At 41.5% G+C, this 26,610-nt stretch overlaps 1 protein-coding gene across 3 annotated transcripts in view; it reads left to right on the top strand.

Moving 5' to 3' along the window:
• myom3 (myomesin 3) overlaps positions 1-26,610 on the top strand; it is a 66,071-nt gene that overhangs the window by 29,489 nt on the left and 9,972 nt on the right. For 2 of the 3 annotated variants that reach the window (XR_003671928.1, XM_028426155.1), the window contains exons 13-24: positions 14,324-14,377; positions 16,753-16,880; positions 19,095-19,278; positions 19,771-19,945; positions 20,034-20,155; positions 20,952-21,139; positions 23,454-23,580; positions 24,855-25,036; positions 25,177-25,291; positions 25,490-25,646; positions 26,054-26,160; positions 26,512-26,556. Coding sequence is in view for 2 of the 3 variants with exons in the window: in XM_028426155.1 (XP_028281956.1) it covers positions 14,324-14,377; positions 16,753-16,880; positions 19,095-19,278; positions 19,771-19,945; positions 20,034-20,155; positions 20,952-21,139; positions 23,454-23,580; positions 24,855-25,036; positions 25,177-25,291; positions 25,490-25,646; positions 26,054-26,160; positions 26,512-26,556 (1,584 nt within the window). In the remaining variant the exon portion in view is untranslated. The remainder of the gene's footprint in view (positions 1-14,323; positions 14,378-16,752; positions 16,881-19,094; positions 19,279-19,770; positions 19,946-20,033; positions 20,156-20,951; positions 21,140-23,453; positions 23,581-24,854; positions 25,037-25,176; positions 25,292-25,489; positions 25,647-26,053; positions 26,161-26,511; positions 26,557-26,610) is intronic. The other variant, XM_028426156.1, reaches the window with a different exon arrangement.

Genomic DNA, 26,610 nt, shown 5'->3' with positions numbered 1-26,610 from the left:
GATCGGACAAAGCTAGTGTATGTAAGGGGCTTCTGCTTTGAGTATCCCTGGTACTGACTATGGTTTGTGTATTTTGGATCTCGGGCATCACTGCTACAGTGGACTGCCCTTTGATCTGTGGCTCTGTGCTGATCAGCAACTTGTGGTGCAAACCTGTGGTACCATCGGTTATTTGGATGGCGCCACTGTCTGGACCTGTGTTGCTGTGGTGGAGACCTGTTCAGAATCAGAATCGTGGTTATTGCCATGTAAGTAAAGAGGTTTCACATTATTAGGAATTTGCCTTAGTGATTGGTGCGTACATAAAACGTATAACAATTAACATGAAATAAGAAGCATGCATGGGTTAAAAGATAAAAATGTAACAGTGTAACACCACATGTAACGGTGACTGGTGGATCGGTGGTTGTACCGCCTGTTATTTGTATGGCGGAACCCTTGGTACTTGGAAGGCTTGCTGGACTTCTCGTGGACAGGGCGACTCTCGTGATTCTTGTGCTTCATACTTTGTCTTGTGCACGTGGGATTCGGGGCATCACCACGGCACTGGACAGCAGTTTGATGTGTGGCTCTGTGCTGGACAGCAGCTTGCAGCTTTGACCTTTTGTACCGCCTGTTATTTGGAAGGCGGAACCCTTGGTACTTTGAAGGTTGCTGTGGTGGCTGTCCCTGGGAGATACCGCTGTTGCATGCTGTATCCAGGTTTCTGTGGCGGTGCTTGTTGGTTGAAGCTGGTAGGCAGACAACTGGCAATCCAGCAGCGCTGGAGCTCAGGATTGGCATAGCTTCATCATTCTCAGTAATAATTAGGTCTGAGATTCTCCTGCGCATGGTGAGTAGTTTGTCCTTGAGAGTTTTACGCCCTGCCCACATAGATGATGCTTCCTTAGTAGCAATGAAAGCCGGGTTACTGTGACCAACAGTAAACAGTGTTCGAATTGCTGCCCGACACACTGGCAATCCAGCGGCACTGAAGCTCAGGATTCTGTAGTCGTATGTCCCGATGATCACTGGCATCGTTTCATCGTTCTCAGTAATTATTAGGTCTGAGATTCTTCTGCGTCCGGTGAATAGTTTGTCCTTCAGATTTTTACGTCGTGCCCACATAGAGAATGCTTCCTTGGTAGCAATGAAAGCTGGATTACTGTGACCAACAGTAAACAGCTCTTGTGGCGTAGCATCATGTCCATCAGGAATGAAATCAGGCATTCTCCTATAGTGGGCAAGTACCTGGTACATGGCATATACCCTTAGGATGATATCAAAATGACATCATTAATGGCCTTTGACGACATCACATGACATCACTATATGATGTCATGTGATGTCATAACGATAGAACAATTAGTAGTTTTATATTAATAATTGTATTATTAAAAATTATACTAAGATTATATATTATATTAAAATGTATATTTTATTTACATTATATTAACATTATATTATATTTAAAAATTTAAAAAATAATATCCCCTTGATGATGACATATGACATCATTTTTCTATTTCTATTTCTATTCTATAACAATAGAGCAATTAGTAGTTTTATATTAATTGTATTTTTTTTAAAGTTAACAGTTACGTAATCTGCAAGAAACAATACCAATTAAAGCTGCAAGCAGCGATGACAGGCCCTCGCACTCCTTGCAGTCTGCAGGACCAGCAGCTGCCACCTCCCTTATCGTCCCACGTCCTGTCTCCCCCCCGGTACCGGCAAGAGCTGTGGTCTGCAGGGCAGAAGAGTACACCAACACACACATACACAAAAGGTCCTCCAGCCAGTAGGTGGTGCAGTGGCTGTAGAATATCAGCATGTCAATCTGTGCAGACTCAGATGTTCAGCATGACTGCAAAGTGTCATCCACATAGTATGAAGTATGAGGGAGATACAGCCACAAAAACATCCATTTCCTGTGCGTCAAGGGTCAACTTTGTGGCGGCGCCACGGGGCGAATTTTTCAATGGGAAAATTTATCGAAGAGTAGTTCATAAAAGTATGGCAGGAGCATAACACAAAATGGTGCAGGTTTTTAAAATGGCGGACTTCCTGTACATTTTAGAGCAGGGGTGGGCAATTATTTTTTGCGAGGGCCACATAGACTTCCATTAGAAAAGCAAAGGGCCACAAAAACATACAAAAACATCTGAAGCTGAAGGTTTTTATTTCACTATATAAAGTCAACACTGACCTCATATATCAGCCTGTTCTTGTTTTGTAAAATGACATTTTCTGGTAAAATAAAGGTTAAAATAAATAATGTGATATAACCACATAAATACATTAATAGCATAAATACTATAATCAGATATATGGAACTACTAAAGGCAACTAACTGATTAATAAAACAGCTTTTGATGTTATTATTCATATGTGACTATTGTCATATGATGTAGTTTATCTCAACCGCAACCGCGTTTCACCTTAAGTCACTTAAGTCCACTAGTCGGGGTTTTATGACCCGACAGAAGCCTCTCCTCAGTGCAAGACACATGAAAGCCTGCATTAAAAAAACACCTAAAGGATTCCAAGATGGTGAGAAATAAGGTTGCAATCAAGAGAAAGATGAATTGCCAAGTACAGGGATATCCTGGACAAAACCCTTCTCCAGAGTGCTCAGGACCTCAGACTGGGCCAAAGGTTCACCTACCAACAAGACAATGAGCCTAAGCACACAGCTAACATAACGAAGGAGTGGTATTAAATCAAACCCAATTGAGCATCTGTGCAGAGACCTAAAAGCCTGACAGAACTGGAGAGAATCTGTAAGGAGGAATGACGGAGGATCCCCCAGGTGCATCTTTCCCACAAAGACTCATGGCTGCATTAGATCAAAGGGTGCTTCTACTAAATACTGAGCAAAGACTCTGAATACTTAGGACCATGTGATATTTCAGGTTTTCTTTTTTAATAAATCTGCAAAAATGTCAACAATTGTATGTTTTTCTGTCAATATGGGGTGCTGTGTGTACATTAATGAGGAAAGAAATTACCTTAAATGAATCAATTATCACCATAATGTAGTAACATTTTATATTCTTATGTTCATTAATACACAGATACGTGTTTTATGTTGTTTATTTGAAAAACAGAAGACAGGATGAAAACATCTCATATGAATATCTCAGTCTACAGATAGAGGTTCAAACTAGACATTAAGTCGGTCAGCTTTAGTAACTGTGAACTGCCTTGGCTCTTGCTCTTGACTTGCCTCTTGTTCTTGACTTGGCGCTTGCTCTTGTTCTTGTCATGGCGCTTGTTCTTGTCATGGCCGTTTTTCTTGACATGGCTGTTGTCTTGTCTCTGTGTGAAAAATCTGTTGGACTTCTCGTGGACTGGACGATGCCTCCGATGATGGGTTTTCTTTGTGTCATTCTTTTCTGATCGGACAAAGCTAGTGTATGTAAGGGGCTTCTGCTTTGAGTATCCCTGGTACTGACTATGGTTTGTGTATTTTGGATCTCGGGCATCACTGCTACAGTGGACTGCCCTTTGATCTGTGGCTCTGTGCTGATCAGCAACTTGTGGTGCAAACCTGTGGTACCATCGGTTATTTGGATGGCGCCACTGTCTGGACCTGTGTTGCTGTGGTGGAGACCTGTTCAGAATCAGAATCGTGGTTATTGCCATGTAAGTAAAGAGGTTTCACATTATTAGGAATTTGCCTTAGTGATTGGTGCGTACATAAAACGTATAACAATTAACATGAAATAAGAAGCATGCATGGGTTAAAAGATAAAAATGTAACAGTGTAACACCACATGTAACGGTGACTGGTGGATCGGTGGTTGTACCGCCTGTTATTTGTATGGCGGAACCCTTGGTACTTGGAAGGCTTGCTGGACTTCTCGTGGACAGGGCGACTCTCGTGATTCTTGTGCTTCATACTTTGTCTTGTGCACGTGGGATTCGGGGCATCACCACGGCACTGGACAGCAGTTTGATGTGTGGCTCTGTGCTGGACAGCAGCTTGCAGCTTTGACCTTTTGTACCGCCTGTTATTTGGAAGGCGGAACCCTTGGTACTTTGAAGGTTGCTGTGGTGGCTGTCCCTGGGAGATACCGCTGTTGCATGCTGTATCCAGGTTTCTGTGGCGGTGCTTGTTGGTTGAAGCTGGTAGGCAGACAACTGGCAATCCAGCAGCGCTGGAGCTCAGGATTGGCATAGCTTCATCATTCTCAGTAATAATTAGGTCTGAGATTCTCCTGCGCATGGTGAGTAGTTTGTCCTTGAGAGTTTTACGCCCTGCCCACATAGATGATGCTTCCTTAGTAGCAATGAAAGCCGGGTTACTGTGACCAACAGTAAACAGTGTTCGAATTGCTGCCCGACACACTGGCAATCCAGCGGCACTGAAGCTCAGGATTCTGTAGTCGTATGTCCCGATGATCACTGGCATCGTTTCATCGTTCTCAGTAATTATTAGGTCTGAGATTCTTCTGCGTCCGGTGAATAGTTTGTCCTTCAGATTTTTACGTCGTGCCCACATAGAGAATGCTTCCTTGGTAGCAATGAAAGCTGGATTACTGTGACCAACAGTAAACAGCTCTTGTGGCGTAGCATCATGTCCATCAGGAATGAAATCAGGCATTCTCCTATAGTGGGCAAGTACCTGGTACATGGCATATACCCTTAGGATGATATCAAAATGACATCATTAATGGCCTTTGACGACATCACATGACATCACTATATGATGTCATGTGATGTCATAACGATAGAACAATTAGTAGTTTTATATTAATAATTGTATTATTAAAAATTATACTAAGATTATATATTATATTAAAATGTATATTTTATTTACATTATATTAACATTATATTATATTTAAAAATTTAAAAAATAATATCCCCTTGATGATGACATATGACATCATTTTTCTATTTCTATTTCTATTCTATAACAATAGAGCAATTAGTAGTTTTATATTAATTGTATTTTTTTTAAAGTTAACAGTTACGTAATCTGCAAGAAACAATACCAATTAAAGCTGCAAGCAGCGATGACAGGCCCTCGCACTCCTTGCAGTCTGCAGGACCAGCAGCTGCCACCTCCCTTATCGTCCCACGTCCTGTCTCCCCCCCGGTACCGGCAAGAGCTGTGGTCTGCAGGGCAGAAGAGTACACCAACACACACATACACAAAAGGTCCTCCAGCCAGTAGGTGGTGCAGTGGCTGTAGAATATCAGCATGTCAATCTGTGCAGACTCAGATGTTCAGCATGACTGCAAAGTGTCATCCACATAGTATGAAGTATGAGGGAGATACAGCCACAAAAACATCCATTTCCTGTGCGTCAAGGGTCAACTTTGTGGCGGCGCCACGGGGCGAATTTTTCAATGGGAAAATTTATCGAAGAGTAGTTCATAAAAGTATGGCAGGAGCATAACACAAAATGGTGCAGGTTTTTAAAATGGCGGACTTCCTGTACATTTTAGAGCAGGGGTGGGCAATTATTTTTTGCGAGGGCCACATAGACTTCCATTAGAAAAGCAAAGGGCCACAAAAACATACAAAAACATCTGAAGCTGAAGGTTTTTATTTCACTATATAAAGTCAACACTGACCTCATATATCAGCCTGTTCTTGTTTTGTAAAATGACATTTTCTGGTAAAATAAAGGTTAAAATAAATAATGTGATATAACCACATAAATACATTAATAGCATAAATACTATAATCAGATATATGGAACTACTAAAGGCAACTAACTGATTAATAAAACAGCTTTTGATGTTATTATTCATATGTGACTATTGTCATATGATGTAGTTTATCTCAACCGCAACCGCGTTTCACCTTAAGTCACTTAAGTCCACTAGTCGGGGTTTTATGACCCGACAGAAGCCTTTCCTCAGTGCAAGACACATGAAAGCCTGCATTAAAAAAACACCTAAAGGATTCCAAGATGGTGAGAAATAAGGTTGCAATCAAGAGAAAGATGAATTGCCAAGTACAGGGATATCCTGGACAAAACCCTTCTCCAGAGTGCTCAGGACCTCAGACTGGGCCAAAGGTTCACCTACCAACAAGACAATGAGCCTAAGCACACAGCTAACATAACGAAGGAGTGGTATTAAATCAAACCCAATTGAGCATCTGTGCAGAGACCTAAAAGCCTGACAGAACTGGAGAGAATCTGTAAGGAGGAATGACGGAGGATCCCCCAGGTGCATCTTTCCCACAAAGACTCATGGCTGCATTAGATCAAAGGGTGCTTCTACTAAATACTGAGCAAAGACTCTGAATACTTAGGACCATGTGATATTTCAGGTTTTCTTTTTTAATAAATCTGCAAAAATGTCAACAATTGTATGTTTTTCTGTCAATATGGGGCGCTGTGTGTACATTAATGAGGAAAGAAATTACCTTAAATGAATCAATTATCACCATAATGTAGTAACATTTTATATTCTTATGTTCATTAATACACAGATACGTGTTTTATGTTGTTTATTTGAAAAACAGAAGACAGGATGAAAACATCTCATATGAATATCTCAGTCTACAGATAGAGGTTCAAACTAGACATTAAGTCGGTCAGCTTTAGTAACTGTGAACTGCCTTGGCTCTTGCTCTTGACTTGCCTCTTGTTCTTGACTTGGCGCTTGCTCTTGTTCTTGTCATGGCGCTTGTTCTTGTCATGGCCGTTTTTCTTGACATGGCTGTTGTCTTGTCTCTGTGTGAAAAATCTGTTGGACTTCTCGTGGACTGGACGATGCCTCCGATGATGGGTTTTCTTTGTGTCATTCTTTTCTGATCGGACAAAGCTAGTGTATGTAAGGGGCTTCTGCTTTGAGTATCCCTGGTACTGACTATGGTTTGTGTATTTTGGATCTCGGGCATCACTGCTACAGTGGACTGCCCTTTGATCTGTGGCTCTGTGCTGATCAGCAACTTGTGGTGCAAACCTGTGGTACCATCGGTTATTTGGATGGCGCCACTGTCTGGACCTGTGTTGCTGTGGTGGAGACCTGTTCAGAATCAGAATCGTGGTTATTGCCATGTAAGTAAAGAGGTTTCACATTATTAGGAATTTGCCTTAGTGATTGGTGCGTACATAAAACGTATAACAATTAACATGAAATAAGAAGCATGCATGGGTTAAAAGATAAAAATGTAACAGTGTAACACCACATGTAACGGTGACTGGTGGATCGGTGGTTGTACCGCCTGTTATTTGTATGGCGGAACCCTTGGTACTTGGAAGGCTTGCTGGACTTCTCGTGGACAGGGCGACTCTCGTGATTCTTGTGCTTCATACTTTGTCTTGTGCACGTGGGATTCGGGGCATCACCACGGCACTGGACAGCAGTTTGATGTGTGGCTCTGTGCTGGACAGCAGCTTGCAGCTTTGACCTTTTGTACCGCCTGTTATTTGGAAGGCGGAACCCTTGGTACTTTGAAGGTTGCTGTGGTGGCTGTCCCTGGGAGATACCGCTGTTGCATGCTGTATCCAGGTTTCTGTGGCGGTGCTTGTTGGTTGAAGCTGGTAGGCAGACAACTGGCAATCCAGCAGCGCTGGAGCTCAGGATTGGCATAGCTTCATCATTCTCAGTAATAATTAGGTCTGAGATTCTCCTGCGCATGGTGAGTAGTTTGTCCTTGAGAGTTTTACGCCCTGCCCACATAGATGATGCTTCCTTAGTAGCAATGAAAGCCGGGTTACTGTGACCAACAGTAAACAGTGTTCGAATTGCTGCCCGACACACTGGCAATCCAGCGGCACTGAAGCTCAGGATTCTGTAGTCGTATGTCCCGATGATCACTGGCATCGTTTCATCGTTCTCAGTAATTATTAGGTCTGAGATTCTTCTGCGTCCGGTGAATAGTTTGTCCTTCAGATTTTTACGTCGTGCCCACATAGAGAATGCTTCCTTGGTAGCAATGAAAGCTGGATTACTGTGACCAACAGTAAACAGCTCTTGTGGCGTAGCATCATGTCCATCAGGAATGAAATCAGGCATTCTCCTATAGTGGGCAAGTACCTGGTACATGGCATATACCCTTAGGATGATATCAAAATGACATCATTAATGGCCTTTGACGACATCACATGACATCACTATAAGATGTCATGTGATGTCATAACGATAGAACAATTAGTAGTTTTATATTAATAATTGTATTATTAAAAATTATACTAAGATTATATATTATATTAAAATGTATATTTTATTTACATTATATTAACATTATATTATATTTAAAAATTAAAAAAATAATATCCCCTTGATGATGACATATGACATCATTTTTCTATTTCTATTTCTATTCTATAACAATAGAGCAATTAGTAGTTTTATATTAATTGTATTTTTTTTAAAGTTAACAGTTACATAATCTGCAAGAAACAATACCAATTAAAGCTGCAAGCAGCGATGACAGGCCCTCGCACTCCTTGCAGTCTGCAGGACCAGCAGCTGCCACCTCCCTTATCGTCCCACGTCCTGTCTCCCCCCGGTACCGGCACGAGCTGTGGTCTGCAGGGCAGAAGAGTACACCAACACACACATATACAAAAGGTCCTCCAGCCAGTAGGTGGTGCAGTGGCTGTAGAATATCAGCATGTCAATCTGTGCAGACTCAGATGTTCAGCATGACTGCAAAGTGTCATCCACATAGTATGAAGTATGAGGGAGATACAGCCACAAACACATCCATTTCCTGTGCATCAAAGGTCAACTTTGTGGCGGCGCCACGGGGCGAATTTTTCAATGGGAAAATTCGCAGTGGCTGTAGAATATCAGCATGTCAATCTGTGCAGACTCAGATGTTCAGCATGACTGCAAAGTGTCATCCACATAGTATGAAGTATGAGGGAGATACAGCCACAAACACATCCATTTCCTGTGCATCAAAGGTCAACTTTGTGGCGGCGCCACGGGGCGAATTTTTCAATGGGAAAATTTATCGAAGAGTAGTTCATAAAAGTATGGCAGGAGCATAACACAAAATGGTGCAGGTTTTTAAAATGGCGGACTTCCTGTACATTTTAGAGCAGGGGTGGGCAATTATTTTTTGCGAGGGCCACATAGACTTCCATTAGAAAAGCAAAGGGCCACAAAAACATACAAAAACATCTGAAGCTGAAGGTTTTTATTTCACTATATAAAGTCAACACTGACCTCATATATCAGCCTGTTCTTGTTTTGTAAAATGACATTTTCTGGTAAAATAAAGGTTAAAATAAATAATGTGATATAACCACATAAATACATTAATAGCATAAATACTATAATCAGATATATGGAACTACTAAAGGCAACTAACTGATTAATAAAACGGCTTTTGATGTTATTATTCATATGTGACTATTGTCATATGACGTAGTTTATCTCAACCGCAACCGCGTTTCACCTTAAGTCACTTAAGTCCACTAGTCGGGGTTTTATGACCCGACAGAAGCCTCTCCTCAGTGCAAGACACATGAAAGCCTGCATTAAAAAAACACCTAAAGGATTCCAAGATGGTGAGAAATAAGGTTGCAATCAAGAGAAAGATGAATTGCCAAGTACAGGGATATCCTGGACAAAACCCTTCTCCAGAGTGCTCAGGACCTCAGACTGGGCCAAAGGTTCACCTACCAACAAGACAATGAGCCTAAGCACACAGCTAACATAACGAAGGAGTGGTATTAAATCAAACCCAATTGAGCATCTGTGCAGAGACCTAAAAGCCTGACAGAACTGGAGAAAATCTGTAAGGAGGAATGACGGAGGATCCCCCAGGTGCATCTTTCCCACAAAGACTCATGGCTGCATTAGATCAAAGGGTGCTTCTACTAAATACTGAGCAAAGACTCTGAATACTTAGGACCATGTGATATTTCAGGTTTTCTTTTTTAATAAATCTGCAAAAATGTCAACAATTGTGTGTTTTTCTGTCAATATGGGGCGCTGTGTGTACATTAATGAGGAAAGAAATTACCTTAAATGAATCAATTATCACCATAATGTAGTAACATTTTATATTCTTATGTTCATTAATACACAGATACGTGTTTTATGTTGTTTATTTGAAAAACAGAAGACAGGATGAAAACATCTCATATGAATATCTCAGTCTACAGATAGAGGTTCAAACTAGACATTAAGTCGGTCAGCTTTAGTAACTGTGAACTGCCTTGGCTCTTGCTCTTGACTTGCCTCTTGTTCTTGACTTGGCGCTTGCTCTTGTTCTTGACTTGGCTCTTGTTCTTGTCATGGCGCTTGTTCTTGTCATGGCGCTTGTTCTTGTCATGGCCGTTTTTCTTGACATGGCTGTTGTCTTGTCTCTGTGTGAAAAATCTGTTGGACTTCTCGTGGACTGGACGATGCCTCCGATGATGGGTTTTCTTTGTGTCATTCTTTTCTGATCGGACAAAGCTAGTGTATGTAAGGGGATTCTGCTTTGAGTATCCCTGGTACTGACTACGGTTTGTGTATTTTGGATCTCGGGCATCACTGCTACAGTGGACTGCCCTTTGATCTGTGGCTCTGTGCTGATCAGCAGCTTGTGGTGCAAACCTGTGGTACCATCGGTTATTTGGATGGCGCCACTGTCTGGACCTGTGTTGCTGTGGTGGAGACCTGTTCAGAATCAGAATCGTGGTTATTGCCATGTAAGTAAAGAGGTTTCACATTATTAGGAATTTGCCTTAGTGATTGGTGCGTACATAAAACGTATAACAATTAACATGAAATAAGAAGCATGCATGGGTTAAAAGATAAAAATGTAACAGTGTAACACCACATGTAACGGTGACTGGTGGATCGGTGGTTGTACCGCCTGTTATTTGTATGGCGGAACCCTTGGTACTTGGAAGGCTTGCTGGACTTCTCGTGGACAGGGCGACTCTCGTGATTCTTGTGCTTCATACTTTGTCTTGTGCACGTGGGATTCGGGGCATCACCGCGGCACTGGACAGCAGTTTGGTGTGTGGCTCTGTGCTGGTCAGCAGCTTGCAGCTTTGACCTTTTGTACCGCCTGTTATTTGGAAGGCGGAACCCTTGGTACTTTGAAGGTTGCTGTGGTGGCTGTCCCTGGGAGATACCGCTGTTGCATGCTGTATCCAGGTTTCTGCGGCGGTGCTTGTCGGTTGAAGCTGGTAGGCAGACAACTGGCAATCCAGCAGCGCTGGAGCTCAGGATTGGCATAGCTTCATCATTCTCAGTAATAATTAGGTCTGAGATTCTCCTGCGCATGGTGAGTAGTTTGTCCTTGAGAGTTTTACGCCCTGCCCACATAGATGATGCTTCCTTAGTAGCAATGAAAGCCGGGTTACTGTGACCAACAGTAAACAGTGTTCGAATTGCTGCCCGACACACTGGCAATCCAGCGGCACTGAAGCTCAGGATTCTGTAGTCGTATGTCCCGATGATCACTGGCATCGTTTCATCGTTCTCAGTAATTATTAGGTCTGAGATTCTTCTGCGTCCGGTGAATAGTTTGTCCTTCAGATTTTTACGTCGTGCCCACATAGAGAATGCTTCCTTGGTAGCAATGAAAGCTGGATTACTGTGACCAACAGTAAACAGCTCTTGTGGCGTAGCATCATGTCCATCAGGAATGAAATCAGGCATTCTCCTATAGTGGGCAAGTACCTGGTACATGGCATATACCCTTAGTATGATATCAAAATGACATCATTAATGGCCTTTGACGACATCACATGACATCACTATAAGATGTCATGTGATGTCATAACGATAGAACAATTAGTAGTTTTATATTAATAATTGTATTATTAAAAATTATACTAAGATTATATATTATATTAAAATGTATATTTTATTTACATTATATTAACATTATATTATATTTAAAAATTAAAAAAATAATATCCCCTTGATGATGACATATTACATCATTTTTCTATTTCTATTTCTATTCTATAACAATAGAGCAATTAGTAGTTTTATATTAATTGTATTTTTTTTAAAGTTAACAGTTACATAATCTGCAAGAAACAATACCAATTAAAGCTGCAAGCAGCGATGACAGGCCCTCGCACTCCTTGCAGTCTGCAGGACCAGCAGCTGCCACCTCCCTTATCGTCCCACGTCCTGTCTCCCCCCGGTACCGGCACGAGCTGTGGTCTGCAGGGCAGAAGAGTACACCAACACACACATATACAAAAGGTCCTCCAGCCAGTAGGTGGTGCAGTGGCTGTAGAATATCAGCATGTCAATCTGTGCAGACTCAGATGTTCAGCATGACTGCAAAGTGTCATCCACATAGTATGAAGTATGAGGGAGATACAGCCACAAAAACATCCATTTCCTGTGCGTCAAGGGTCAACTTTGTGGCGGCGCCACGGGGCGAATTTTTCAATGGGAAAATTTATCGAAGAGTAGTTCATAAAAGTATGGCAGGAGCATAACACAAAATGGTGCAGGTTTTTAAAATGGCGGACTTCGTGTACATTTTAGAGGGTACCTCCAAGAGATGTTTTTTCTCGTCCAGAGGAGATACATATGTGTACTGATTTTCGTGTCTGTAGTTGAAAGTGGTACGCAAATCTAATCCTAGGGGGCGCTGCCGAGCCATGTGGCCACACCCACATATGCACACATGATATGGTTATATCAGAATGACAGGCTCAGCAAGCCAGATTTTTTTCATCCACATAGGATGAAGTATGAGGGAGATGCAGCCACGAATACATCCATTTGCTGTAAGTTGACGAAGGGTCAGCTTCATGGCGGCGCCACACACAGACCGTGTGACAAAGTGCTGCGGTTTTGAAAACCTTTGTGTGGAGTTTGCATGTCTCCCTGTGCCTGCGTGGGGTTTCTCCAGGTACTCCGCCTTACTCCCACATTTTACTTAGGACTAAAGACTTACAGGTTTCTTTACAAAATAGCTCCTTATGTAGACCTTGTTTTGGCTGCCTTCTCTCTGATATTTACTGTCGCACTCGCTCTCTCGCATGTGTTTGGTGCTGTTTTTTTGTTTGGAGGGGATCAAATTATTGGTGGGGACAATTTAGTAATCGCTGGACAATGGTGGGGACGCATCAACTCCGTCCATGCTTACACTACGCCCTTAATATATAATGAGTTAATAAAACAAAGATGAATAACAGACTGGTGCAGGCAGTAAGCATTGGTTTGGTCGGGGGCCGGACTGCAGGTCAGCATGCAGGTCTGGAGGCAGAGAGACCTGCAGAAAGAGAGAGAGAGAGAGAGAGAAGACAGCAAACAGTTAATGACATGAATCACTAGTATGTATCAGGCTAATGAGAAAAGAGGAGAGGTAAGAGTGGTTGAGGGGGCGGGGAACTGCTCAGTTAATCATGTTTGTGTCCCCTGACAGCGTAGGCCTATATATAGCTATAGCTATGCTAAAGGCTAAGGGTTTATCTGCCCTATTCTACCTGTGGCTGTAGCCATGTCAACTAGTGACTGTATCTATACCTATTTTCTCTACACACTATCGTTTGGACTAGTTATACACCTTGCTAAACAGAAAGGTTTTAATATGGTTAGCATGCCAACTTCATCATCCATCATTATGAAAAGCATTGATGCCCTTAAAATCAGTTACGGTAATATCATAAAATAATAAAATATACCTGACAAGTGCTCAACTCAGTTAAAATCTGATCTAAAGGTCACAGAATGTGATTTACTTGCACAAAGCCATGACCCCTTGTGTCTCATATAGAAGGATATGAATGTATTATATTTCTCTGTGTTATCTCTCTTTTCTGCAGCATTTTAATTGTAAATGTAAATACAATAAACTTAGTGCTCTGTGTCATACATGCACAACTGCAAATGATGTGGAATTGCATTTCTATTTTAAGTTTATATTTGTAATAGAGTCCCCTTCAGGCTTCTCTATATCAGCAGCTCATTCCAGATGTTTATTCAGTTCATCTTCCTCATTTGCCATGCTACACCTGCATGTAGATGTGGGTATGTGCAGATTTAGATCTCATTCCTTATGACTTTTAAAGCTTTGCGATTTGTTCAGAAACTCAAAGGGATTAGGCTGATGAATTAGATGTAATGTAGACCATGGAGTGTGTGTGAGTGTGTGTGTGGTGTGTGTAACGGGGGGGCAGATGGACTCTGGTCAGATGCTGTGGACCATTAAACACAGATGAAGGACAGACAGAAGGTTGACTTGCCTCCGGCCTGCTCTCCATCCTTCCATGTCGCTCTCTCCCACCTCTTTGCGCCTGGCTCTTTTTACCCGTGGCTGCTCCTCCAACATTAACAATAATTGTGTTATCATGGGCTCTCATATAACTTCATTACCCTGATGTCTCTTCCCTCTTTTCCTTCCACTACCCATCCAAACCCACCTCTTTCTGTCTCTCCTCCTTTCTCAGTGGTCAAAGTAGACGCAGGATGGACCATCACAATTACAAAAGACGAACTGGAAGGTGAGAAATACTTCTTTATGTAAAAGCATAATTGTGTCATAAATAGAAGACATTTGACATTCTTACCCCTGACTTGAAGCAGCTTTAAGTTCTTCAGTTTTACTGGCCCACACAGTGCCGCCTCCTCGCCTGTAGTTCGCCTCCAGCTTGTGGCTTAATGCATCTTCATATTCTATTTAACAATGAGCTGCAGTAATTGTATGGCTGTGGCAATGAGCATTTGCTCCATTTACAGATGTGAAAAGATTGAACAGTCCCTGGTGGTGTCCTGGTAAATGCACATAATGGCCTGAGGTATTGTGTGAGCCTGTGAAGAGGGCTGATAACCTTGGCAATGTAAGATGTTGCTCACAGACAGAAAGATAAAGAGAGAGGGGTATGAGGAATTTGTGTTTGAGGAGGCATCCAGAAAATAAATGTAGCAAAAAGAGTGCATTCATTACTTACATTATTCATGTGGCTCTCATGAAGCTTTAGAATAGAAGGCAGGCATACATATGTGAAAGAAAAAGCTTGCGTGCGTATGCAGCTTTTATTATAGACTTCAAGCTAGAATTAGTTAATCCTGCAAAATTGACTTCCGTCGGCACATTTGGTTGATCATACAAACACAAACAATTAGATTAGAATTCAAAAAAAGAATAGGAAGTGTGCAATGTACACATTTTATGGGGCTACTGCTTTGGAAACAAAGTTATGGTTCTGCATACAATCTGTGCTATAGCTTGACCTGCGTCAACAACTCTTATTGTTCTGCTTGGTGCAATGTATGACCTCCCATACTTTTACTGTTACCTGCTGAACTGAGCGAAACATGTTGCATATGGAGGTCATAAAAGATAGACAAACAAAAATATAGCTGCATTCCAATGCATTTTATGACCTATGTCTCTCAGAGGCGGGACAAGCACAGAAAATGTGTCCTCTTGCTGCTTTAGTTGGTACACCATCTCCTCCCATGTCTCTCTTTTCAGAAATTTCCATCCAGCATGATTTGCTCTGTTAGCAGAACGATGAAAATGACAACTGCGTTTTGTGAGGAGTTCAAGGAGCTCAAGATTAAGTCATTGATTTATCCCAGTCGAGTTGAAATAAGCTCCAGTGACACGCTTAATACAATCAAAACCTGTCACACAGAATAACTCTGCTTTAATAATCCTGCCCAGTGTGTGTGTGTGTGTGTGTGTGTATTTAGCATATTATTGTGTGTTGATGTGATGTTTGTTTACTTTTTACAGCAGGTAAAATCTATGATTAGTCAGATGTAGTCCAGGGACCCTTCTACTAGTTGGCTCTAAACCGACTGTTTCAGCAGCATGGTCATAACCATTTTTTACTCTTTGATCTTAAAACTGCATTTAAAGCACACAGTATTAATTTAACCACAGCTCAAACACCTTTAAAGTCCTACTTATAATAATTACAGCTCATATACAGTGTGCTGGAGTGCTGAGACACACTGGATTTATCCCAGGGTCCTCAGGAGAAACAACACATCCAGCAGTGCATTCAGCAGCACACAATGTAGCATTCAAAGGTCAGGGTGCTCCCCATCCATTTTATGTACTCTATTTAATAATTTGACCACTTCTGGAATAAAACCAACCTTTCTGCTGTTTGTTGTGCTGGCGTTAAGTTTTAAACCTCCTGAAGGCACCATCTCATGCTCATTATCCAGCACATGTGAGGGTTCATCATGATGGAAAGTACTTGTTTTTAATAGAGCTGTGTAATGGGTCTTTGCACATATATTTGCAACTCTATATCATCTGTGTTTGAGGCACAGGACTGTCACCCGACAAATAAAAATAAGGTTTATATGCCATTTTAATCCCAGCATCTACAATATGCACTTAATTAATTAGTCATCAAGCAGTTCACAAATATATCTTAATGCCTTCTTCATCAAAAATGTTTTAGGTGATTGTTTGCACATTACTGGACGCTGCGTGTTCTCTGCAAGAGAGACATGTGCATAAAAATGTGTAGACACCCGCACACACACTGCAATCTATACTGTGGATTTCCTCTATGATCCACTGTGCAGTTTCTCAGGGGCCACAATCAGAGAGACTGCAGAGGAACAGAGGGGCACAAAAAAAGAAGACTTCTTGCTAAATCCTACCACTCCCAGTGCCCTTGGATCACATGGAGAGTCACTGAAACTGCTGACTCATCTGAGCCATCTGACAGTATGTTATCCTGTACTTAGGTATTAGGAAGAAAGCTACAATACATTTTTCCAGTGGTGTGTTTGATTTGAATACGGTGTCAGCCAGCACTTTTTTGGACTTTCTTTCTCAATAACCTTTTTGCTAGCTTGCCTTCACCTTCGCCCTCCTCCTCTTCCTCCTCCTCTTCTCCTTGTTCTACAGGTCAGATCAAAGTTCCATTCCCTCCCACAAACGTCCATGCCTGTGAGCTGAGCGACACCTACGTGGTGCTGGCCTGGATCGAGCCTGAACCCAGAGGCAGGGAGCCGCTACACTTCTACGTGGAGCGGGTCAGTCTTTTACTCCCACACACCTGCTTAGACACGTAAATATTCATGCAACAAGCAGCTCCCAGGATCATAGCTGGATGTATGCCCCTTACCTAAACCATAATTAGTTTGATCCTAGTCATACATGAAGCACTTCGCTGCTGACCTTTTTCTGTCACAGTGTGATATGTTCATGGCAGCCAGTTAAAAATCTACCTGCAGAGACCTGCAAGAGTTTTGGATCAGGTTTCTAAGGCGTCATAGCAGCATGACTGAGATAAGCCCACATTAGCACACTAGCAAATCAGCTCAAGAATTTATTGCATTGTTTGGAGGTAGGCAGATGTAGAATTTCGATTAATATGAGTTAAAGCTTCTTCAATCAATACATGTACATTAACAGTATGACTTTTGTATAATGTGAAAAGCCAGCAGATTTTTCAGCCCAGTCTGCTTTATGAAGTGCTGCAGCTCATTGCTTCAGTTTTACAGCAGCTCAGTGTTTTTGGTTCTGTTCTCATAGCAACATTTTGGTTGCAGCTGGCATTAAGATTAAACTCAGTGTACATCACCTCCTCACTCCAAACAGCTTTCAGAGGTAGCGACTAGGGGGCCAGATGTGTCCCCCAGGAGGTGGCAAGAGTGGAGCAAAACAGAGGTTATAGTAAACTGAATGTAGCAACCATCACTCTGTGTTTGAACGTAAGTAAGACTGCCTGCAGTCCAGACTTTTTACCCACTGAGAAGATTTGGATCATTAAAAACTAAAACCATGACAAAGGAGACTCTGAACTGTTAGCAAACAAAAATTCTGTTGCAAGAAGGAATGAGGGCAACGGCAACAACGTGTCTTCTCAGTCCCAAAGCACAAACTACTTCTTTCCTCTGAAATGTGTTGCAGGTATTAAATTAAAAATGAGCACATGTTCTCCGAAAAAAATGAAAAAGTTTCTTACTTTAAACATTTTTTTGTCTTTGTACTTTTTTCAATTGAATATGGGGTTTAAATAATTTGAAAATTGAGTGGATAGTAGCCCGGCTTGTGTTTGGAACAAGGTTGTACGAGTGTGAACATATTGAACCCCAAACCACAATTGCGATTAGCATTAGCTTCACTTCTAATGAATCACAAGAATCAATGTTCTTGCATCATGAGCTGGATTTGGAGCGTGATGCTTGAACGTGAGCCAAATTAGCAGCAGGCCCCTGACCACAGCACTAATTAAAGAGACAGGAGGAGCAAAAAAAAGCACTTATAACACTGTGCTGTCAGTTTAACAGGGAATTTATCTACTCATTAAAAGCAAGCAGCTCTTCAGTGCCTTGTGCTTTGGCATCAGGGGTTTGAACGTTGCACTTGCTCTTTGAGTTTTATGATTGTTTTGGTTTTGTAATTTCAGTTTTTTTTATATATTAAAAAATATTGAGAGAGTCTGTCTGCTAGTTTTTGGTCATCAAGAGTTCAAAATAATGCCAAAAGTTTACTTCTAACTCATCAAAGTGTGACAATCGACCTGTCCGTTCTTCAAAACAATAAATATCCAATATCAACCCACACACTCAACAGCTTCTGGCTCCAATAACCAGAAAAGTGCCACAGGAAATAGATTTTTATTGAAGCCTTATAAGTTACTGAGGTAATAAAACTGTCAAATCTGTCAAAGGCATCTGAAATTACTAAAGTCTGCTGCTTCACTTCCGCTTTCATAATGAAGGGAACATTCAAATATCCTTTTCGCCCTTGAGCAAGCACTTTATAATCACTGATCTCTTTGACAGAACCCATTCTATTGTTAGGTTTTCCCACCTCAAACAGAACCTTTGAGGAGGAAATAATGGTAATACAGAGCAGAAGAATAGAAAAGTAAATGGAGTCTGTAGAGACAGCTGGTGTGAGCATCATTAGCCTAAATAGCTAATTGGAAAAGATCATAAAAGAGGTCACTGCTTGTCTGTAATCACATCCATCTGTCTTATAGAAGGACCTGGTATTATTTTTGTCTAAAAGCTTTTACCACACTAAACTGCCTCCTTGCCCTTGGCTGTACATGAAGTGGTTTGGTCCAAAACTTCTTAAGCAATGATGTAAAATTAAAACGAATTATGTCACTGTCTAAGGTGTATTTGGCAGCAGAAGCTAATCACATGTCCAGAACAATTAAGGTTCTTCTGAATGAGACTCTTGTCCTTGAAGTAGTGCTTCATAGCTGAACTTTTCTGTGTTTTCTGATGCAGTCCCTGGTAGGGAAGAGCAGCTGGGAGCTGGCCAGCCTGGACGTGATGGTAAACTCTCCCAGGTTCACAGTGTTTGACCTGGTCAACAGCAAACAGTACTGCTTCAGAGTCCGCTCCATCAACAAGTACGGTGTCAGCGACCCTTCTGAGCCGAGCGCACCCATCTCACTCGGAAAGCCACAAGGTGAGAGTGGATGTGTTATGTGCTCATGTATTACTCAGCCTGTTGTAAAGGTCAGAAAGATTGAAATTCTTTTTTGTACTGTATTGTACTCAGTGTAGCTGTGCACCCAATTCTGTAATGCAGAATCACGTCTGATATTGTGGTTCACTCCAGCTTATTGAATTATCATCACAAGTAATCTGAACCCGTTTTTTACAGCTTCAGGAACCGGCTAAATAATCTGCTAATTTCAATAGTCCATATAATCATAGTAATAGTTCTTATAGCTTGTATTTGACAGGAAGTGATGCCTCTTTAAAGGTGCTCTGTGAAATTTCCCGTGTCTGCCCTAATGGAGAAACACCCAGCGATTCACTTACACCATGTGTTTGGTTAAACCTGTTATAATCTGTAAAATCAATCATCTCATTAATCTTTCATTTTAAATAACTGAATGAGCAGGATGAGTTCTGTCTTTGTGATTGATTTTCATTCGACCATAATTTCCATCAGCTGTGCCAGCCCCGCCTCACTCTCTCGTGGCCATTAGAGACACAGACACCTCAGTGCTGCTGCTCTGGCAAGAACCCAAACACAAAGAGGACATCCTGGGGTATTACCTGTACTACAGTGAAAGAGAGAATCGGGACTGGAGTACTGTTAACAACAAACCTGTGACTGAAACCAGGTGTGAAAGCTTTTTTTTTTTTTTCTTTCCCAAACTTTCCAGGTATTTTTATACTTCGAGTTTTTACATGGATGTCTTCTCTCCTCAGGTTTACAATCCATGGCCTCAAAACAAGCGGGGAATATGTGTTCAGAGTGAAATCTGTGAGCCGAGCAGGAAACAGCAGCTATTCAGACGAGTCTGCTCCCATATTGGTCAAATCTGCCATTTGTGAGTGCACTTACATTTCCCATGACACAAAAGACTCACATGTGAAGGACTGTCTGTAACACACATCCATTTTGTTGTTTTTGAGCTACAAGAAATACAAAACAAATGTAACTTTTTCAGCTTTGATTTGACCTTAAATATATTCGTTCAAAACATTTTTAATGTTTTTCTTTCCAAGCTTCACATCCCCTCTCGGTGAATGCATGTTTATCAGCATAAAGCAGGACTTTTAGCATAAGGGAACACTCAAGTATCCTCAACATATTTTGCAGCTCTAACAAAAAAAAGCAGTTTCCTCAAGTTGTACAAAAAGAAAAGCTTCTTACATGCTGCTGGTGTCACGGTCAAGTTGTCATGCTGGCCTCCACCAAATCAGGCAATGAGTGACTATACTTGAGAAGTTATGCTGACCCTTTTCATTTCCTGTGTTGCCATCTCACATAATATGCTCTCTGCAGCCTGCAGTATAGTACGGTGATGACTCATTTTACTTGCCACTCACTGCCTGAATAATCTCACATCTATTCTGCCTCTGTGCCATTACCTGAAGGATAATGGCTTGACTCCATTTTTCTTTAAGGAATACATTTTTATCGAATAGAATATGAGCACAATATTTCTTTCACTCTGATCTAAGAATGCTTAATATAGACCCAGAGTCATCCATTTGAAAATTTGGGCACTAATTGTAGTTTAGGGAGGCAGGGAGACATCATTTCTTGGTCTATTTAGCGAGATTGGGCACCTGCTGATATTCTATCACCTCTTGCTTTTTTTTTTTTTAATGTTTGTCCAGATGTTCCTTCTGCTCCCTCGGCCATCGCCCTGCTGCTGTGCACCGGATCAGAGATGGTGTTGGGCTGGAGGGCTCCCGCCTACAATGGGGGAGACCCTGTACGTGGATACTACCTGGAACAGAGCAAAAAGGGCACCGAAACATGGAGAGAGGTCAACGTGAAGGCTGCTAAAGAGAGGCAGTTTAAGGTAAAGCTCTAGCTACTGGAGGAACACTTTCTGATTTAAGTGACTTTTCCTCTGGCATCTCCAGGAGGCTGGAAATGTGATTTTGCTAAAATGTCTTGACATTGGTTTACAGACAATGTATCCTACCAACTTTAGGTTGTCCCTTTCCTCTAGGACTAGGTCATTATTTGTCTTTTTTAATGAAATATTCCAACAGCTACTGGAAATGAAATTTTGAACTTTGTAAATATATGACCTTTTGACTATATTTTATGCAGTTGCTATGGACACAACCGCAGTTACAGAAGTAATTGCATCCTGGCGTGTTATTTCTGTTGCTACGTACTTTTACTGTGTCCAGCTTCCATCCATCGTCGGTTCAAATTGTCCAGTTTTTTCATTTAAAATAACCACATAAGTACTGACATGTCTGCCAGAAGTCAGCCGGTGTTTGAACTGATTAGCAAATAGAAACAAGGTATTAGAGGTTAGATTAACATCCCAAACATGGTTAACACACATGGAGCTTCATGTCACTTCCATTGCGCAGCATGAGAAAAAATATTTTAGCTACTTTTAATAACAAGGTGAAAATAATCCACAGAAATTCCTCAGTTAGCAACACAAAAGATGTGTGGTCACTAGCTCTGTAAGGATTTTTTTAAATATAATTCTACTAATACAATTTTGCAGTTGCCTCAAAACAATGGCAATAATGGCTAAAGCTCCCTCATCCTCACTGGCTGCGTCACTAGGCAACCAGCAGTGTCCATGGAGACTCAGAGGAAAGTTAAATCTTTAACCTGTGTCTGAGAGATTACAGGTGCTCTGTAATTAGACATTGTGCAAATGTGTTATGTGTGAGTGGTTGTTTTTAGCTCCTGGAAAAAACAAAGGCAAAGCCAATTAGAAGGAAATTTACTGTGCCACTGTGTATCAAGATTAGCCCTGCATGGTGTGGAGCGCATATTAAGGATTGGACATCTACGAGGAACCGTCAGATGTAGAACATGCAGCAGAAGTGGAAAAACATGGACAAAGAATCACAATATCTATTTTCAGCACAAGCTGTCATTTTATTCAAGGTGCAGCCTTCCTGGATGCAAATCAAGTCATTAGAACATTGATTGTGCTGCTGCTCTGTTGATTTTCTCTTCCTGGTTGGTTGTGTACTTTGGCATGAAAGATTCCTTAGTTTAACTATCAGTGATCCTGCTTCATAGGACCACAAACTATTGTAAACCTTTTGTAGTTTTCTTTCAATGTCAAGCAGTACATAGATTACAATGAAATGTCTTTCAGTTCTAATTTGACATAAACATGCAGAAAACAAAAAACAAAACAACACTCCAACTATACAGAGACAGCCTGCTCACCCTTACACACCCACACCCTAGTGTGGGATGTGTTGAAAAGTATAAGCATGGAAGGAAACAGTTTAACACAATTTGAAAATAAATATTAGCCAGCCTGCTTTTTATGTAATGTATAATTTTACATTTTCAAAGTTCCAACATGACAAAATAAAATGACAGCACCACCCTTTAACATCTCTATACCCTGACAGATAAATATATTGTATTAAAATATTTTGCTCTAACATGAAGGGAAGAATAGCAGAAAACTCCAGCAAAGGCAAAATTGTACTAAAGAGCCATTTTACTGTGTTGTGAAGTTGAAGCACAGGTTTGCTGATGTTTTTCTTATAACCTGCTGTGCAAAATCATCAAATGCACCCTGTTCGCCATCTAGTGGTCGAACGCTGTGTTTTCCTGAACTTATTTTTACAGACCACCTTTGCATTTCTTGCTGTATTGGATCTGATACGAAGCATGTCGTATCAGATGTGGTTAGAGATAATGACGGGGGAGGCAGGTGTGAGGCCCTGGTTTTTAGATAGTTACTGTGAAATAAGCTCCCTCTGGTTGTGTCAATTAGTTACAGGGAGGGAGCCGAAAGCAGGAGCAGAGGTACACAACTGTTCACAGAGGTGATAAGGGCCTTAAGGTCTAAGGGGCTCTGAATAGGAAGATCAATGAATAGATCAATGAGGCTGAATCCCTCCTCTTCCCAAAGCAAAAGTGTCCCAAGGGCTCTGAAATGCAGCAGCAGCAGCAGCAGTGGAGATAATACATTTAAAATACCTGCCTGAGTCAGAAGAGGTGTAACGGTACAGGCAGAGGAGTTTCACTTCTGTATGATAGGATATCAACATGTGTTATATATTTCATGTTTTGTAAAGAGAAACAAAAATATTTTCTGCTACATTTCTTTGTCGTCTCTTCAGCCACATTCATTTCTTATCAACATTTTTGATCCTGATCTATTTCTGCAGGTGTGCAACCTGACAAGTGGGCGTTTCTACCAATTCCGTGTGTTTGCTGCCAACGTGGCCGGTGTTGGGAAACCCTCTGAAGCCAGTGAAGCCTTCCTGTGTGAGAAGTGGACAAAGCCTGAGCCAGGTGACCAAAACTTCAAAATCAGAACCAAAGTTAGCGTGAAAAAAAAAAAAAACGTTCCCCTCCTCAGAACACAAGCAGACATCTTAATAGTCATCATTCTGTAACTCAAGCAAATTAAGCGACCTATTTTTGAGTGAAGGGGAGCTGAAAGGATGTAATTACAGATGCTGTGTTGGTTCAAACACAAACAAAATATGTGTGCTTTAGTTTATGTTTGCCTAGCATCCTGGTACTTGTTTCCACATCAACGATCAGATGGCAGCTTCAGACAAACTGCACTAATTCATTTTAATTAGGTTGGTTTTAATCAAACCAAACAAATGTGTTAACGGGCACCTTAAAAACCAGTTATCAAAGTAATTTAAGAGCGGTTCAGCCTCCATCAATAACTTCCTTAGCTGTGGCTATCTGTTTATTGACCCTGGCTTGGAAAGGGAGGTGAGATAGAAACAAACACCATCCATCAACCGCAGAACCCATCACTACTCACTGCCATGTTTGCTTTTAATTTAAATTACACCATTTAAATGTGTGCACCTATCTCACAGGAGCCAGGAATATTAAAGACTGGGATGTGAATGCACGTTTCCAGCCCTGCGTACTGTCTGCAGGAATATCTGTGGATGCTCTCATTCGCCACTTGGCGAAACGTCTTTAAAAAACAATCCTTGAGTCCAGTTTCCTCGATTTAAACTCTTGGAAATGTCTGCAGGAAGAAATTCCCCATGAGGGCAGCCTCCATGTAGCTTCAGTGGCCGACGTGTCCTTAAAGAATGGGTTGTTCCTGCTCATTTAAACTACAGACATTTCTTAACCTCCATCCTCTCATTTGAGCTGTGGTGTCTGCCCAGTAGTAAAGGAAGCGAATATAATAAGTATGCCTGTGACTCCTGTCATATTAAAAACTTGTCATAGGACAGAGTGCATACAGCCCAGCAGTTCTGGCCCTGCTCACATTAGCTTCACGTGTCATTAATACTGAAAGTGAGAGAGGGAGGTTCTCTCAAACATGCCACTTTAAAAGCGCAGCTCGTTAATCTTGGCAAATGGACTTTCCTCTGTGCCGTTAATAATTCAAAAGTGACCAAAAATCATTAAGCAAATGAACTACCATGTGGCAGCATGAAGTCGGGCGGGTAAATTAAGAAAAGTCACTGTGCTCATTTTTGACTCTAATTATTTCTGGCAGGTCTTGTTGTGACAAACTGTTTGCTTAGGTTCAACTATGAGTGTTTGTCTTGTGTAAAATTGTGCTTTTACTCCCCTTCTGTCAGGTTGCCCCTATGACGTGGAGCTCAGAGAGGTGAGAAACAACTCCCTGGTGCTGCTCTGGGCGACCCCGCTGTATGAAGGACGAAGCCCCGTCACTGGCTTTTTGCTGGAAATCAGCCAGGGTGAACAATCGGAGGAGTGGACCGCTCTGAATGACACATCAACGTCTGATACGCACTACAAGGTGGGTATAAAGTATAAATGCATCATTAGTCTAAAAACCCATCATTCGTTTTTGTGTGTCTGTGGACTCAAATGTTAAGGCAATATAATGAGTTACGGCAGCAACTGGTAAATATTGGATGTGTTTCTTATGGCATCCAGGTGACGGGTCTACACACAGGTCAGATCTACCGTTTTCGTGTCTCGGCTGTCAATGCAGCGGGAGTGGGTTGTGCGTCTCTGCCCTCTGAGCCAGTTGTCGCTCAGACCCAACCGGGTGAGTTATCATGGCTTTTGAGGCCTAACATAGAAGGCAAAGGGTCACCCTGCTCCACACGCAATATGCAAAAAGTTTGGATTTTAATGTCATCATTAGAACGTGAACTCCTATACAAAGTATACAGCCTGGCAGTGCTAAAGGACTTTTAAAAGTGTAAATAGAAACATATTTCAGATAACATCATGGCTCTTTCAGGCACCCAAAACATTGAAATCGGTGTGGATGAGGATGGCTTCATATTTTTGGGCTACGAGGCTAATGAGATGAACGACGAGAGCAAGTTCCTCTGGAGCAGAAATTACACAGACGCTATCAAAGCTGAGAGGATGACAGAAACGACCAAAAAGAACAGGTAGGTTGTTCAGCTGGAGCATGGACCGAGCATTCTTACTTCATTGTGTTTTTTTGAACAAAAAAAAATGGGCTCCTTTTAAGGAATTAAAAATGTTGGATTGAATGCCCTTTCTAGCTGTTAATCAGTCGGCATCTCTCTGGAACTCACATTTAAATAAATGCCACCAAATCCCTGGATTGTGGACAAACAAGAGATTTATGTTGCTCTTTAAATTTGACATTTTGGAGTATTTCCAGCGTGGATTCCTAATAAATGCTGGGACTTATTTATAGGCATGTAAACCCTGCATTTATTTAAACATTCAGGAGTATGCATTCATCTTTTTTTATTTTAATCCATCCTGCAGCAAAAAAGGAAAAACCACACGTGCACACATGAATCTGTTTTTAAATGTGTCCAATCAGGTCAGTCCTGACTTTCACAGACCCCTCTGAGGAGGACCTGGGTCTCTATACTGTGGAGATGAGTGACAACCCCCATCTGTCATCCAGCTACGATTTCACTGCTGACGGTAAAGTTGCTTTGAAAGCTGCGTGTGAAACCAGTGAGGTGAAGCGGAGTAGAAGGGTCAGGTTAAAGAAACTGTCTTGTCAAATTTTAGCTGTCGTGTTGGAGAAGCCTGCTGCAGCAGCAATGAACATACAGACCCCTTTACTTTTAACATTATCAAGCTTTTCTCTCAAGCATGTAATTATACTCTGTGCCGCCACTTCCACAAGGTTGCTTATCCAACAAAGCATGTGTTCTCAATCAACTTTCTAGTTTAAAAGAAATAAGGTGAAATTCATCGTTCTACTCACTGGTACGGTAAAAAAGTGAGTCATGATGACAATACTTCAGCTTTTCTTGTACTGTTTTGCAGACCTTGAACGGCTCAAAGAGCTCAGCTGGCAAGTCAGAAACCCACGTAGGTACCACTAAGACGATGTGGAAGTTCTCCGAAATTTGAATAAAGCATGAT

This window comes from Parambassis ranga, chromosome 16 (assembly GCF_900634625.1).
Source record: "Parambassis ranga chromosome 16, fParRan2.1, whole genome shotgun sequence".
NCBI classification, from domain to species: domain Eukaryota; kingdom Metazoa; phylum Chordata; class Actinopteri; family Ambassidae; genus Parambassis; species Parambassis ranga.
This window is presented reverse-complemented; position numbering and strand designations above follow the sequence as displayed.